The sequence below is a fragment of the Salmo salar genome, chromosome 02 (assembly GCF_965601325.2).
Source record: "Salmo salar chromosome 02, fSalSal1, whole genome shotgun sequence".
NCBI classification, from domain to species: domain Eukaryota; kingdom Metazoa; phylum Chordata; class Actinopteri; order Salmoniformes; family Salmonidae; genus Salmo; species Salmo salar.
In genome coordinates this window covers 10,830,497-10,847,837 of record NC_138292.1, presented here as the reverse complement: position 1 = coordinate 10,847,837, position 17,341 = coordinate 10,830,497, and the positions used below count along the sequence as shown (strand labels likewise).

At 40.9% G+C, this 17,341-nt stretch overlaps 1 protein-coding gene across 2 annotated transcripts in view; it reads left to right on the top strand.

Annotated features, from left to right (window-relative positions):
- The first annotated feature begins 10,260 nt into the window (after positions 1–10,260).
- The window catches only part of LOC145859980 (serine/threonine-protein phosphatase 6 regulatory ankyrin repeat subunit A), a 44,374-nt gene continuing 37,293 nt past the window's right edge, over positions 10,261–17,341 (top strand). The window contains exon 1 of one of the 2 annotated variants that reach the window (XM_082959646.1): positions 10,261–10,408. In XM_082959646.1, the coding sequence (XP_082815772.1) occupies positions 10,358–10,408 (51 nt within the window). In that variant the 5' untranslated portion in view covers positions 10,261–10,357. Of the gene's footprint in view, positions 10,409–10,937; positions 11,182–17,341 lie in introns of those variants that run through there. The other variant, XM_082959647.1, reaches the window with a different exon arrangement.

Sequence of the window (17,341 nt, the reverse complement as noted above, 5' to 3'; positions counted from 1 at the left end):
CTCTCAGAGCAAACATTATCAAACACCATCACTGAGGACACTCTCAGAGCAAACATTATCAAACACCATCACTGAGGACACTCTCAGAGCAAACATTATCAAACACCATCACTGAGGACACTCTCAGAGCAAACATTATCAAACACCATCACTGAGGACACTCTCAGAGCAAACATTATTAAACACCATCACTGAGGACACTCTCAGACATGTTTGGGATTTTGTCAAGGAGGCCCTTTATCTACTTCTCCATAATCAGATGAACTCGTGGATGCCATTTTTATGTCTCTGCATCCAGTATTAAGGAAGTTATAGGTAGTTTTGCGAGAGAGCTAGTTAGCAACTTCCTTCAAAATGCATACAGAGGGATAAAAATGTTCATCTGATTGTGGGGAAGTAAAGGGCCTCATTGCCAAAATATTGAAATATCCCTTTAACGTGATTAAACACCATTACTGAGAGAACTTTCAGAGCGAACAATATCACTGAGGAGACTCAGACACGTCTGAAAACATTATCAAACAACATTACTGAGGACACTCAGACATGTTGTCTCAAAACATTATCAAACAACATTACCGAGGACACTCAGACATGTTGTCTCAAAACATTATCAAACAACATTACCGAGGACACTCAGACATGTTGTCTCAAAACATTATCAAACAACATTACCGAGGACACTCAGACATGTTGTCTCAAAACATTATCAAACAACATTACCGAGGACACTCAGACATGTTGTCTCAAAACATTATCAAACAACATTACCGAGGACACTCCTGGCTTCTCTCTGCATCGCCTTAGTGGTTCTTACATAGAAATAGAATCAATGCATTCCACTTCTATGGGTTCTTCCTTTTAGACACATTCCTCTTACAGTCATTGACATTTTCAATATGCAAAGGCAGAGAAAGTATACTGAAAATGTGTGCACAAATTTGTTTACATCCCTGTTAGTGAGCATTTCTTATTTTCCAAGATAATCCATCCACCTGACAGATGTGTTATATCAAGAAGCTGACTAAACAGCATGATTATTACACAGGTGCACCTTGTGGGCTGGGGACAATAAAAGACCAATCTAAAATCAGCCTTTTTTTCACACGCACAATGCCACAGATGTCTCAAGTTTTGAGGGAGCGTGTAATTGGCATGCTGACTGCAGGAAGGTCCACTTGAGTTGTTGCCAGATCATTGGAATTTAATTTCTCTACCATAAGCCACCTCCAACGTCGTTTTAGAGAATTTGGCAGTAAGACCAACCGGCATCACAACCGCAGACCACGTGTAACCACGTGTCACGTCATGACCATAGAGAGCTCGTATTTTTCTATGGTAGAGTAGGTCAGGGCGTGACTGTGGGGTTTTGTCTAGTTTATTTATTTATATGTTTAGTTCTAGTTTCTTTTTTCTGTGTTGGGTTTTTTGTCTAGTTTACATTTTCTATGTTGTGTTCTAGGTTCTTTTTTCTATGTTGGGGTTTTTGTCTAGTTTACATTTTCTATGTTGTGTTCTATGTTATTTTTTCTAGGTTGGGGTTTTCGTATGATTCCCAATTAGAGGCAGCTGGTCATCATTGTCTCTAATTGGGGATCATATTTAAGTTGTTGTTTTCCCACTAGTGTTTGTGGGAGATTATTTAGAGTTTATGCATGTAGCACGTCTTCGTCACGGTTTGTTGTTTTTGTTTATAGTTTATTGTCTGTCTTGCATAGTTTCACATAGAAATAAAGATGTGGAACGATACGTACGCTGCGCCTTGGTCTCTTTCATATGACAGCCGTGACACCACGCCAGCCCAGGACCTCCACATCCGGCTTCTTCACCTGCGGGATGGTCTGAGACCAGCCACCCGCATAGCTGATGAAACTGTGGTTTTGCAAAACTAAAGAATTTCTGCACAAACGGTCAGAAACCGTCTCAGGGAATTTCATCGGTGTTCTCGTCATCCTCACCAGGGTCTTGACCTGACTGCAGTTTGGTATTGTAACTGACTTCAATGAGCAAATGCTCACCTTCGATGGCAACTGGGACGCTGGAGAAGTGTGCTTTTCACGGATGAATCCCGGTTTCAACTGTACAGGGCAGATGGCAGACAGCATGTATGGCGTCGTGTGGGCGAGCGGTTTGCTGATGTCAACGTTGTGAACAGAGTGCCCTGTGGTGGTGGGTTTTATGGTATGGGCAGGCATAAGCTTCGGAAAACAAACACAATTGTATTTTATCTATGAAAATTTGAATGCACAGAGATACCGTGACAAGATCCTGAGGCCCATTGTCGTGCGATTCTTCCGCAGCCATCACCTCATATATCCAACAACTTCGCACAGCCATTGAAGAGGAGTGGGACAACATTCCACAGGCCACAATCAACAGCCTGATTAACTTTATACAAAGGAGTTGTGTCACACTGCATGAGGCAAATGGTGGTCGCATCAGATACTGACTGGTTTTCTGATCCACACCCCTACCTTTTTTTTAAGGTATCTGTGACCAACAGATGCATACCTCTATTTCCAGTCATGTGAAATCCATAGATTATGGCCTAATAAATTTACTTCAATTGGCAGATTTTCATTATAATCACATTTTATTGGTCACCAACACGTGTTTAGCAGATGTTATTGCGGGTGTAGCAAAATGCTTATAAAAACAGTTATATGAACTGTTATTCAGTAAAATGTTTGAAATTGTTTGCATGTTGCATTTATATTTTTCTTCGGTGTAGATAATTAGCATGGATGGGGTTGGATATCCAAATAATTGAACACTGGATATGAGACACTCTGTTTATTACTTCTGCCTTTCAAAGCAGTGACAACGTGTCTTTCAGCTGATTAAAAAACTACATTTAGGTGAAAGAAAATTCATACATTTTCAGTATGGCTTTCACAGACATACTGTACCTTGCACTTCCAAACAAGTGGAGATGACTAGGAGAGGAGAAGGGGGAACCACTTTACAGTACTTTACACCAAGGTTTCTCAAAACTTTGGGGGCAGGGGACCCTTTTTGTGATAGCAAATTTATCAGGTACCCCCTCTTAACTCGAGTGAGATGCGCTGCTGTTACTGTTTATTGTCTATCCTGTTGCCTAGTCACTTTATCCCGACCTACAGTTGAAGTCGGAAGTTTACATACACCTTAAACAAATACATTTAAACTCAGATTTTCACAATTTCTGACATTTAATTCTAGTCAATATTCCCTGTCTTAGGTCAGTTAGGATCACCACTTTATTTTAAGAATGTGAAATGTCAGAATAATAGTAGAGATAATGATTTATGTCAGCTTTTATTTCTTTCATCACATTCCCAGTGGGTCAGAAGTTAACATACACTCAATTAGTATTTGGTAGCATTGCCTTAAGATTGTTTAACTTGGGTCAAATGTTTTGGGTAGCCTTCCACAAGCTTCCCACAATAAGTTGGATGAATTTTGGCCCATTCCTCCTGGCAGAGCTGGTGTAACTGAGTCAGGTTTGTAGGCCTCCTTGCTCGCACACGTTTTTTCAGTTCTGCCCACAAATTTTCTACAGGATTGAGGTCAGGGCTTTGTAATGGCCACTCCAATACCTTGACTTTGTTGTCCTTAAGCCATTTTGCCACAACTTTGGAAGTATGCTTGGGGTCATTGTCCATTTGGAAGACCCATTTGCGACCAAGCTTTAACTTCCTGACTGATGTCTTGAGATGTTGCTTCAATATATCCACACAGTTTTCCTGCCTCATGATGCCATCTATTTTGTGAAGTGCACCAGTCCCTCCTGCAGAAAAGCACCCCCACAACATGATGCTGCCACCCCCGTGCTTCACAGTTGGGATGGTGTTCTTCGGCTTGCAAGCCTCCCCCTTTTTCCTCCAAACATAACGATGGTCATTATGGCCAAAAAGTAATATTTTTGTTTCATCAGACCAGAGGACATTTCTCCAAAAAGTTTGATCTTTGTCCCCATGTGCAGTTGCAAACCGCAGTCTGGCTTTTTTATGGCGGTTTTGGAGCACTGGCTTCTTCCTTGCTGACATAGGACTCATTTTACTGTGGATATAGATACTTTTGTACCTGTTTCCTCCAGCATCTTCACAAGGTCCTTTGCTGTTGTTCTGGGATTGATTTGCACTTTTTGCACCAAAGTACGTTCATCTCTAGGAGACAGAACACGTCTCCTTCCATACATGAAGGGAACATTTCGGCATTTGCTGTATGACTGATGAGGAAGTCCATATTGCAAATGTACGGTCCCTTACTAGACGTCCACGAACGTTTGTAAAATTCGCAGACGGCGCCGGCCGTGCACCGGGGCCGTATCTTCCGGGAAGTCATGAAACGAAGTCTCTCGGACGTTCGGTTTGCGTTTAATAAAATGTTCAAATTTTGGTCATTTTTCACCAGTCCCGGAAAATAACAGCAGAGGGCGAATGGAGGGCACATGGAATCATATTGCAAATGTAAGAAACGTCACCAATCACGACGTGGCCTTTTCTCCTAAACGGAAAAGACTTCGAAGACGAAACTTGGCGAGCATAGGGTTGGCATAATGGGCAGTTGGCCCCGAACAAGATGGAGTCGAGGCCTCAACGCTTGTTGAGTTAAGGCCATTTTTATGGGATTAAAGGTCAAAAATTAAAATAGAGCGCTAATTTGACCGCTTCACACGAAACGCCTTTCGGATAGTGTCTTGAACGAACGAACAAAAACCGCTATTTGGATATAACTATGGATTATTTTGAACCAAACCAACATTTGTTATTGAAGTAGCAGTCCTGGGAGTGCATTCTGACGAAGAACACCAAAGGTAATCAAACTTTTCTAATAGTAAATCGGAGTTTGGTGAAGGCTAAACTTGCTGGGGGTCTAAATAGCTAGCCCTGTGATGCCGGGCTATGTACTCAGAATATTGCAAAATGTGCTTTCACCGAAAAGCTATTTTAAAATCGGACACCTCGATTGCACAAAGGAGTTCTGTATCTATAATTCTTAAAATAATTGTTATGTTTTTTGTGAATGTTTATCGTGAGTAATTTAGTAAATTCACCGGAAGTGTTCGGTGGGAATGCTAGTTCTGAACGTCACATGCTAATGTAAAAAGCTGGTTTTTGATATAAATATGAACTTGATTGAACAAAACATGCATGTATTGTATAACATAATGTCCTAGGGTTGTCATCTGATGAAGATCATCAAAGGTTAGTGCTGCATTTAGCTGTGGTTTTGTTTTTTGTGACATTATATTCTAGCTTGAAAAATGGGTGTCTGATTATTTCTGGCTGGGTACTCTGCTGACATAATCTAATGTTTTGCTTTCGCTGTAAAGCCTTTTTGAAATCGGACAGTGTGGTTAGATAAAGGAGAGTCTTGTCTTTAACCTGTCTTTAACACAGCTAGGACATGGTGACACAGTGTGGGACTTAGAGACATACAGTGCCTACAATAGTTACCTTTGTTCGAACGATCAAAGAACCATCAGACCTAGAGCTCTGAAACTTTAGAAACCTCGATAGTGCACGGTGAGTTATGTGGCTCTAGAAGGTTCTCAGACCGAGAAACAGCCTCGTACATTTGCAATATGTTCAATTCATTTTGACCATCACGAAAATGGCGACATTTAGAAATGTCCCAGAGTTGCAAGACTAGGTGCATTGAAACCACCTTGGCCCATAGAGACGGAGCCCAACGTTTCTGTCCGATAGCTCATTCAAGGACCCCATAGCAATGCCCGGAAAAAGTGGATTTTCAGCACCAATTAAGGTCGTTGCTCAGGCACCGAATCAAGCCGAAACTTGGGATTCGGGGTCGCCTCACATAGACCTACACATAATGTCAGAGCTTGACCCGCAGCTAGAACGTAACTACGTGTTTTATGTTTTCTTATGGTTTAAACTGAAGGCGCTGTGAATTATGGGCCTGCTCTGATATATGTGATAGTTGACTTCTAAACGAGTTGGAAAAAGTGGATTTGGTGTCAGATGGTATCAGTTTGGTGTCAGAATGACATCTAATTGACTGATGGACGCTGACTTGCTGGGTGACGAGCGATGGAGAGGAACCAGAGTCACCGCCTGGCCATCCCGAGTTCATCGGGCCAGTCAATTATGCATTTCTGCAGTATTTTTGAGCATGTCAAATTCGTGATGGTAATGGTCATTTTGGACGTTTTTCAAAACATCGTTAGAAAACAACAGAGTCCCACTTCTCCCTCATCATACATGACAAATAGACCATCTAGGTTGATTCATGGCTTAACATAGGGCTATATATCATTTGGGCAGTATAAATGCCATTTGGACATGGTTCACTGACTTTTGGGTTTGGAAACCGACTTCCTATGATCGTACATGGCAAATGGACAAACATCCTAACTTGGCACATTCAATAGTTTCATACATGTATAATTGACCAAAAAATAATTGGACATTTCATTTGGACATTTCTAGTGGCATTTGGCAAAAAAAAGAAAAAAAGTCACTTTTGACTTCCTATGAAATCATATTGCAAATGGACAAAACATATGCCTTATGTACAAGCAAAAACAACCCAAAAAATTATGTCAATATAATATGTCAAAAGTATGTTCATACAGCTCTTATACATGTGTAATTGACCAAAAAATCAAAAGAATTTCGAAAAACGGCCCTAAATCACTTTTTTAACCTCTTGACGGTCGCCTAGGATAGGGGGCGCTACAGCGATTTTTGAAAAAAATTCATGCCCATTTTAAACGGCCTTCTACTCAAACTCAGAAGCTAGGATATGCATATAATTAATACTTGTGGATAGAAAACACCCTAAAGTTTCTAAAACTGTTTGAATGGTGTCTGTGTGTATAACAGAACTCATATGGCAGTCAAAACCCCGAGACCGATCGTAACAGGATGTGGAATTCTGAATTGCGAACTCAACTTCATCACTTTGCCTATAAATCACACCATGAGCAATGGTTCATTGAGCACTTCCTATTGCTTCCACTAGATGTCCCCAGTCTTTATAAAGTGGTTTGAGTCTCCTACTGTGAAAACTGACTGAATGAGACGCTGTGGAAAGTGGTCACATGAGGAGGGCCATCACCATTATGACGCCGGTGCCCCTGGCTACCCTCCCCTTTCGAAACATTTTGACAACGCAATCGTCCCCCTTGAATCTTATTGGAGCTCTGGTTGAAAAAGGCCCTAAAGATTTATGTTATACAACGTTTGACATGTTTGAACAAACCTAAATAAAAAGAAAATGCATTTTATTGAAAGAGGAGTCCCGCGGCCGACGGAAGTTTTGGAGCAGCCTTCAGAACGCGCTAACAAGAACAAGCTATTGGGACGTAAAGGATTAACTTTTTTGAACGAAAATACATTTGTTGTGGATCTGGGATTCCTGGAAGTGCTTTCTGATGAAGATAATCAAAGGTAAGGGATTATTGACAATAGTATACAAGAGTAGATTTGATATGCGATTGTTCCGAGATGGCGCTGACCTGTAACGGTAGCCTATTTTTCTGAGTATCGCAAAGTGTGATTACCCAGTAAAGTTATTTTTAAATCTGGCATTACAGGTGCTTTCAAGAGGTATTCATCTATAAATCTTAGAATGACAATATTACATTTTAAAAATGTTTTCGAATAGTAATTTAGTAAATTGTAGCGCTGTTTCACCGGATGCATTTGAGGGAAAATAGTTAGTCAACGTCACGCGCCGATGTAAAATGCTGTTTTTATATATAAATATGAACTTTATCGAACAAAAGAATGCATGTATTGTGTAACATGATGTCCTAGGAGTGTCATCTGATGAAGATTGTCAAAGGTTAGTGCTGCATTTAGCTGTTTTTTGGTTATTTGTGATGCATGTGGTTGGTCGGAAAATGGCTATGTGGCTACTTTTACGATATACTCCTCTAACATAATCTAATGTTTTGCTTTTGCTGTAAAGCCTTTTTGATATCGGACAACGTGGTTCGATTCAGGAGAGGTGTATCTATAAAACGATATAACATAGTCCTATATTAAAAAAAAATATTTAAAAAAATTGTTATGCTAATGGCGATAGGATTTTTCGCTGGATGTCGAGCCCGACCAGGGGTTAAGGGGGTGATAAGTTTTAGAAAAAAACGACTCTTGGGTCTTGACTTGTGTTACATTTGCAATAAGAAAATCCACGGTGGAGCGCGCTCGCCATCTATAGGATTTTTGGGGTGTGACATTTGCCATATGAAATTTGCAATATGATTTGGATGAATATGGACCAAATTGGGTGGTATTGTCCATTGGGTGTATGATTCGTACAGTGCCAATATGTTCCCATTCATTTTTGTCCATTTGGAGGGGGTGTTCCCTTACTGAGCGGTATGATGGCTGCATGGTCCCATGGTGTTTATACTTGCGTACCATTGTTTATACAGATGAACGTGGTACCTTCAGGCATTTGGAAATTGCTCCCAAGGATGAACCAGACTTGTGGAGGTCTACAATTTTTTTCTGAGATCTTGGCTGATTTCTTTTGATTTTCCCATGATGTCAAGCAAAGAGGCACTGAGTTTGAAGGTAGGCCTTGAAATACATCCACAGGTACACCTCCAATTGACTCAAATTATGTCAATTAGTCTATCAGAAGCTTCTAAAGCCATGACATCATTTTCTGGAATTTTCCATGCAGTTTAAAGGCACAGTCAACTTAGTGTATGTAAACTTCTGACCCACTGGAATTGTGATACAGTAAATTATACGTGAAATAATCCGTCTGTAAACAATTGTTGGAAAAATTACTCATGTCATGCACAAAGTTGATGTCCTAACCGACTTGCCAAAACTATAGTTTGTTAACAAGAAATTTGTGGAGTGGTTGAAAAACTAGTTTTAATGACTCCAACCTAAGTGTATGTAAACTTCCGACTTCAACTGTATATGTACATATTTACCTAACCTTGTACTCCGTACTGGTATCCTGTTCATATAGTCAAGTTATCACTACTCATTGCCATGTTATACATTTCCTATTTATCTATGTTTTCTCTTTGTGTTGTTGGGAACGGCCGTAAGCAAGCATTTCACTGTTAGTCTGCACTAGTTGTTTACCAAGCATGTGACAAATAACATTTGATTTGATCTGTATAGCAAACAAGGCATTTTACTTTGACTTCGGCAGTGCATGGCCGGACGAACCAAGTCTCAGGCTCTGGGAAGGAACATTTTAAAAGTCCACCTCTTGGCATGGAGAGAGAATTCTGCAGGTTTCAAGCTAATTTCCTGCAATTCCTCACGCCTCTGTTTCAGTAAAAAGCTGAGGGACGGGCCTGGAGAAATTTAACCAATCTCAAATTCATAGACAGAGCTATGGATGCAAGGACTTACCATCCATGATATCAAAATGATAGTTTAAACCATGTTTTGAGGCTATACACTGTTTACATTTATATTGTTTACAAACATTGGAGTAAAACAAGCTTACATTTTAGGTTCTGATGGGGTACTACAGTTGAACTAAGCTCCTGAGCATTTATAAGTTAGATTCTTCAACAATCACTGGAAACATGTTTGTATGTATTAACTAAGGATTCTAGCTTTAACTTTAACAAATTATAATAATTTCTGGGGAATACAAGAAGTGTTATGTAGAAAAATGTATAATTGGTGGAGCACTGTGGATATCAATATCCATACATTTTAGATTTAAAATATTACATTGTATTGTATTTTATTACACCAACAACGCTTATTCAACGGATTGCATGGCCTAAATTCATTTAATCTGTTGTTGTTAGAAATATTCATGAAAAATAAATAACAATATATGTTTTAAAGACTTGCTTTACCTGGGGGCATACCTGACCTGCAGTACCTCCGCAGACCCCCACTTTGAGAACCCCTGCTTTACACCAATTACTGTTAGTTCTGAGGAGTAAGTCTTTAACTTTAGCTTTACCGACATCTAGTGGCTAAATGTTTAATTTGACTTGTGCAGTATTTGAATGAAAATAATACCAGAAGGCTAAAACATGATTGGTGATAAAATAGTGTCTGAATTTAAACGGGTCCTAGAAGCAGTAAGAGGTAGGAGTATATTCTTCGCGGCTACCAAAAGCGTGCCACGTATACCCTTAAAAAAAGATTACAGTATAACTGCTGCAAATACTGCGTCCAAAATACGTTTTTTTTACTGCAGTAATTTAGCAGTCTATTCGGCAATTACTGCGTCCAACATTCCAGTCAACTGCAGTTACTGCAATCTTTTCGGTACCCTCATGTGCTGACATGGCTACGCTTGTTGTTATAGTTTCGACGGGTGTGTGCAGTGCTGTAAACTGATTGGTGGTAGTGCTTGTGCTCCCTATCACTCAGAAGTTATGTAGCGAGCTAAGGTGACAACAATGCCTGCCATAGACGTTTTTCCAGTTGCTTCGAATGTTCAAAATCATAGGGTAAGAACACTTAAAGCCTTTCAAAGCGCGTAATTCTGGCTAGCCACAGCAGTCAACTAGCTAGTTGTTTAGCTTTCTAGCACATTCACTAATTTGTTTGTAAACATTTAACAAGCCAGCTACCTCACGTGTTATTTTCAAACTGTCAACACAGAGTAGTTTGGAAGCACCAATATATTCCAAGTCTAAAAACCACTTGAGGTTAAATACATCCGATTTCATTGTTCAGACACAAGTCACATGGCCAGCAATCAGATTTGTATCTGACATCAAACCACTTGAAATACCCGATTCCATGTGCCGTTCAAACTGTAGGGAAAGGAACAGATTCTAATCGGATATGCAGATAAATAGGATTTGAATCACTTCAAACTACCAATGTAAACACGGTTTTACTAATCCCAATCCAACTAATTTAATTCCACCTGTCATTTGCGAGTTATTCTAGGACTGTGCGCTGTATTACTGGTCTGCTGGCGTTTAGCGACAACTGAGCATGGTGTGACCAACCACAAACCTTGTTACTCTGTTCCAGTCGTTCTTTGGCCAATGAATTTGCTTCTTTTAGGGAGGTCACACACGGTGGCGGTAATGTTATGGAGTTTTTCCCTTCAAGTCTATCAGGTTGAAAAACATAGGCCTCATAGTAATTGGCAACTAAGAAGCTGGAGTGTTGGGCCAAACATTCAGATAACGACCAACATCCATTTTAGTTTTACTTGTTCTCATGCAAAACTATTAGTAAGATGGTGGTTCTCAAAATCCGAGACCAGGTAAGTGATCCGTCTTGTCAAAACGAAGGTAGCTAACGTTAGCTAGTAAGCTAGTGAAATTGCTAGCACGTTCTCAACAGCAGAATGTGCAGGCAGGGCCACACTGATGCAATGGTGGATAACTAACTAGCTAAATGATGGGATTTGCGAGATGTAACGTTTAACTAAACTCTATAAGTGCGTACTCAAGGTCATAGGTTTTGGTGTAAATCAGTAAACACGCTTATCTAACGTTGGCTAATTAGCGTACTGTTACCCATGTAGCTAGCTTAGCTATATGGTAGCTAGCTATGCCTATGGTAAACTAGCTGGAAACGCAATTTACGAGCTAGCCAGCTAAACTGGATCTGCGTGAAGCTAGACACAATAGTGGAATTTGCTGTTCGCCTTCAAAATAAATGTCCCCCATTGAAAGTGATGCAAATGTATACAAATAATTGAATCATGCCATATTTGGATAATGCTAAATAAGGTCGGAATGTTATATAAGTTCAACAAAATTACAATTTGAGCAAAGTAAAAATATGTTAATTGTACTGTGGATGTATTCGAGTTTAGAATTGCATTGGGGGCATACCTACTGTATATGTACTGTACAGCCTAATGTATGGATGTTGCACCCATGAAATAGGTTATCAGTCTACTCGGTGACACTCACAGAACAAGTATTAGTGTCTTAACCCTTATTGTGGGATTAAAAAACGGTGCAAATGAGCCACAATCTTTCTGCCTATGTTACGTATTGGACATGCATATTGACTGTACAGCCTAAGCTAGAGATAAGCATCGTTGCACTTATTGCGGGGCTTTGAACCTGGCGTGAAAGGAGCCAAATGTAATTAGAATGTATAAAGTATTCCTGTTTCAGACCAGAAGAAGTTATGCAAAATACGGTCATACGTCTTGTTGTCTCCAAGATGGCCTGCCATACAACCATCGTGAGTAGAGGTCGACCGATTATGATTTTTCAATGCCGGTGCCGATTTATAGGAGGACCAAAAAAATCCGGTACCGATTAAATGGCCGATTTTAAATAAACTAAAAAAAGACAAATAAATACTAAAATTATAATAAAAATGTAAAATAATATATATACTGCTAAAAAAAATAAAGGGAACACTAAAATAACACATCCTAGATCTGAATGAATGAAACTCTTATTAAATACTTTTTTCTTTACATAGTTGAATGTGCTGACAACAAAATCACACAAAAATAATCAATGGAAATCCAATTTATCAACCCATGGAGGTCTGGATTTGGAGTCACTCAAAATTAAAGTGGAACACCACACTACAGGCTGATCCAACTTTGATGTAATGTCCTTAAAACAAGTCAAAATGAGGCTCAGTAGTGTGTGTGGCCTCCACGTGCCTCTATGACCTCCCTACAAAGCCTGGGCATGCTCCTGATGAGGTGGCAGATGGTCTCCTGAGGGATCTCCTCCCAGACCTGGACTAAAGCATCCGCCAACTCCTGGACAGTCTGTGGTGCAACGTGGTGTTGGTGGATGGAGCGAGACATGATGTCCCAGATGTGCTCAATTGGATTCAGGTCTGGGGAACGGGCGGGCCAGTCCATAGCATCAATGCCTTCCTCGTGCAGGAACTGCTGACACACACCAGTGGCGAATTTGCCAATCTTGGTGTTCTCTGGCAAATGCCAAACGTCCTGCACGGTGTTTGGCTGTAAGCACAACCCCCACCTGTGGACGTCGGGCCCTCATACCACCCTCATGGAGTCTGGTTCTGACCGTTTGCGCAGACACATGCACATTTGTGGCCTGCTGGAGGTCATTTTGCAGGGCTCTGGCAGTGCTCCTCTTGCTTCTCCTTGCACAAAGGCGGAGGTAGCGGTCCTGCTGCTGGGTTGTTGCCCTCCTACGGCCTCCTCCACGCCTCCTGATGTACTGGCCTGTCTCCTGGTAGCGCCTCCATGCTCTGGACACTACGCTGACAGACACAGCAAACCTTCTTGCCACAGCTCACATTGATGTTCCATCCTGGATGAGCTGCACTACCTGAGCCACTTGTGTGGGTTGTAGACTCCGTCTCATGCTACCACTAGAGTGAAAGCACCGCCAGCATTCAAAAGTGACCAAAACATCAGCCAGGAAGCATAGGAACTGAGAAGTGGTCTGTGGTTCCCACCTGCAGAACCACTCCTTTATTGGGGGTGTCTTGCTAATTGCCTATAATTTCCACCTGTTGTCTATTCCATTTGCACAACAGCATGTGAAATTTATTGTCAATCAGTGTTGCTTCCTAAGTGGACAGTTTGATTTCACAGAAGTGTGATTTGACTTGGAGTTACATTGTGTTGTTTAAGTGTTCCCTTTATTTTTTTGAGCAGTGTGTGTGTGTGTGTGTGTGTGTGTGTGTGTGTGTGTGTGTGTGTGTGTGTGTGTGGTATATCAGAATATTGTATATATATATATCTTTCGTTTTATTTTTAAGTATATGTATTTGTAATGACAATTACAACAATACTGAATATACACTTTTATTTTAACTTAATATAATTCATAAAATCATTTTAGTCTCAAATAAATGAAACATGTTCAATTTGGTTTAAATAATGCAAAAACAAAGTGTTGGAGAAGAAAGTAAAAGTGCAATATGTGCCATGTAAGAAAGCTAACGTTTAAGTTCCTTGCTCAGAACATGGGAACATATGAAAGCTGGTGCTTCCTTTTAACATGAGTCTTCAATATTCCCAGTTAAAAAGTTTTAGGTTGTAGTTATTATAGGAATTATAGGACTATTTCTTTCTATACCACTTGTATTTCATATACCTTTGACTATTGGATGTTCTTATAGGCACTATAGTATTGCCAGCCTAATCTCGGGAGTTGATAGGCTTGAAGTCATTGTTAGGGTTGAACTGGCTATTTGTATGCATAACTTATATAATATACCGGGGAAGCTATGCTACAATATTAAGTATATAAACTACGAGTAAATCAACTGTTGAAGACAAGAAGAACTACAAACGGCAACAGGAAGTGCGTCACGACACTGGGATCAGCCTGCACGCCGACGAAAGGAGGAGCAAGTTTAAACCACGCTCCTCCTCCCTCTGACAGGCCAGCATTGAGCGGGAACTATCTCTGTCAGTATAAAAGAGAGAACAATAGAATGTGACGTCTTCTTCTCTGTTTTGCCCTGCGAGGTAAAACAGCGAGACCGTATATATACGAACCACACATACACCACGCACGTGTTTGCATTAATTAAAGTACAGCTAAATCAAAGTCACTATGTGCTGACTATTTTGTTCTGTTACCAGAAACGAACTGTCGCAACATTAACATCATAAACAGCGCTGTGCATCAAACGTTGCTAAGAGCTGCTGGCAAATGCAGGAAAGGGCTGTTTGAATGAATGCTTACGAGCCTGCTGCTGCCTACCACTGCTCAGTCAGACTGCTCTATCAAATCATAGACGTAATTATAATATAAAAAACACACAGAAATACGGGCCTTAGGTCATTAATATGGTCAAATCCAGAAACAATCATTTTGAAAACAAAACGTTTATTCTTTCAGTGAAATATGGAACCGTTCTGTATTTTATAGAAGGGGTGGCATCCCTAAGTCTAAATGTTGCTGTTACATTGCACGACCTTCAATGTTATGTCATAATTATGTAAAATTCTGGCAAAGTAATTATTACCTGTCTTTGTTAGGAAGAAATGGTCTTCACACAGTTTGCAACGAGCCAGGCGGACCAAACTGCTGCATATACCCAGACTCTGCTTGCACTGAACCCAAGAGAAGTGACACAATTTCCCTAGTTAATATTGCCTGCTAACATGAATTTCTTTTAACTAAATATGCAGGTTTAAAAATATATACTTGTGTATTGATTTTAAGAAAAGCATTTTTGTTATGGTTCGAACATTGGTGTATTGACTGCGTTTTTGTTAAACCATCATCCTTTTGGCGAAGTTGAAGTAGGCTGTGATTCGATGATAAATTAACAGGCACCTCATTGATTATATGCAACGCAGGACAAGCTAGTTAAACTAGTAATATCATCAACCATGTGTAGTTAACTAGTGATTATGTTAAGATAAGGTTAATGCAAGCTAGCAACTTACCTTGGCTCCTTGCAGCCACCAGGTCCTTTTGATGTTGCACTCGGGTAAAAGGTGGTCAGCCTGCCACGCAGTCTCCTCGTGGATTGGAATGTAATCGGCCATAATCGGCGTCCAAAAATGCCCATTTACCGATTTGTTATATGAACTTGAAATCGGTCGACCTCTAATCGTGAGCCAACATTAGTATCTCTTGTCGAAGCGTAAGTGGAACGACAATTTGAGATACACTGGACCAATGGTCTTGCCCAGAAGTGGCACGAGAACGTCAATTCCTCATTAGAAAACCATCTCTGTCAAATTAACCCGGACCAACTTCATCGAACTCTGCCTCTGGGCGCATCTCAGCAAAAAGAGGGGAGAAGGGAAACATCTTTTTTCTGTTCTGAAATCAGCTGTTTCCTAGACATTGAAGTGTCATCTGTAGGGACCCTCTCTTCCTTCAGCTGACCTTTGGGTTTTTTAAAGGAGAGGTCAACTCAGGAGGTTTACTGAAGTCAGAATCACCCATAAATGTCTCGGACAGATCAACCATGGTAGTAGGATGGCTGAAATCCTTAACACTAGACTTGCTCCCGGCGACTTTCTTAGACATAGCACGTGTAACGGCACACGCTCGGGTACTTTTGATAACCAATCAGGTTCCTCAACTCTGCGTTCCTTACAAATGACAGGATTTGGCACGACCTACCCTCCAGCCAAATCGTTTTCCAAAATTAATGAGACCCCCTTCACTGGTAGGCTAGGCCTCACTACAAGACAACAGAACCTGAAATAAGATCAGACTCGAGTTCCACATTATACAAAGGAACTTCCAAGCAACCCATCTCCACGCCTTGTACTAACACACTGTAACCAGTTGCTGAAGTGTCAAAGGCAAAACACCCTACTGGGCTGCCCCAGTATCTTCACCGGCTGCTCTGCAGAGGTTCTGCAGAGACACGAACCTGTCTGAAACAAAGGGTTCATACACATCTGATCCAAAATCTTGTTTAGGAGATACACCAGTCCCAACCAGAGACCTCATGGGCTGGAGTGCTCCCACAAGAAGAAACTGCTTTTTCTGTCTAATTTTTCTGTTTCAACTTAGGACACATTCTCTGTGTTCTTTCTCACAGCAGTAATGACAAACTGGCGGATATGGAAAAACCAGTTTTCTGCCGATCTTTATCTTTGGGCACTGTAGAAAAAGACTGAAATCTTGCAGTAGGAGGTGACATCTCTGGATTGCTTTTTTGTGTAGGAATAACTACTTGGTTCTTTGTTTGAAGGGTAATTTCACTCCTTGACAAGTCACTAGAGACTCAAAGCACGAGGGTAGAACACATTTCAAACTTTGCTTGTGCTCATGAATGTAGGTAGCAACCCTTTCGAGAAGGCACATCTTTAACTGCTTGAAAGGCGGCCCAAGTCAGCTGTTCCGACCAAGATCAAACTGTGCTGAGGGTGCAGGATGGCCTGACTGGATTCGGAGTGCTTCCAGATCTCTCTCTTAATCGAATGGCATGCTCACTCACGTTCCCTTTCCTTGTGCTAGTCTGGCTGCATGCCCATCCCGTCTCTCCCGGTGCTCTATCTCCAATCTCTGCTCTTCAAGCTCTAATTGTTGTTGCTCCAACTTCACCTTTAGTTCTAACTCCCTTAGTTACACGTGTATGGGATGTACTCTACCACCCGCAGAGCCCCCTCCCCCATCAGCCTCTCTCCCCCCAGAAGGATCTCCTCCGACACCGAAGCAGTACTCATCAACACCTCGACCACTGCTCTTGGATCGCCAGATGCCACAATGCTTTGAAATGACGAGGAGATTAGTCTTCGTACATTTATCTAGCATCTCCCATGTAGGGTTTTCCACAAATGCTTCCAACTTAAAGTACATGGATTTTTTATTTTATTAGCCTGTGTGTTTATGCAACTTTCCAAATGATTCCCCCAATTTTATAACCCTATCAAGACAACTGGAGCACTGGGCCAGCAGCTCTTAAATAGCACTTGAGCCAGCACAAGTCAAACACCTTCCCACTAACGAGATGGAAACCAGCACAGGTGTAACATGTACTGA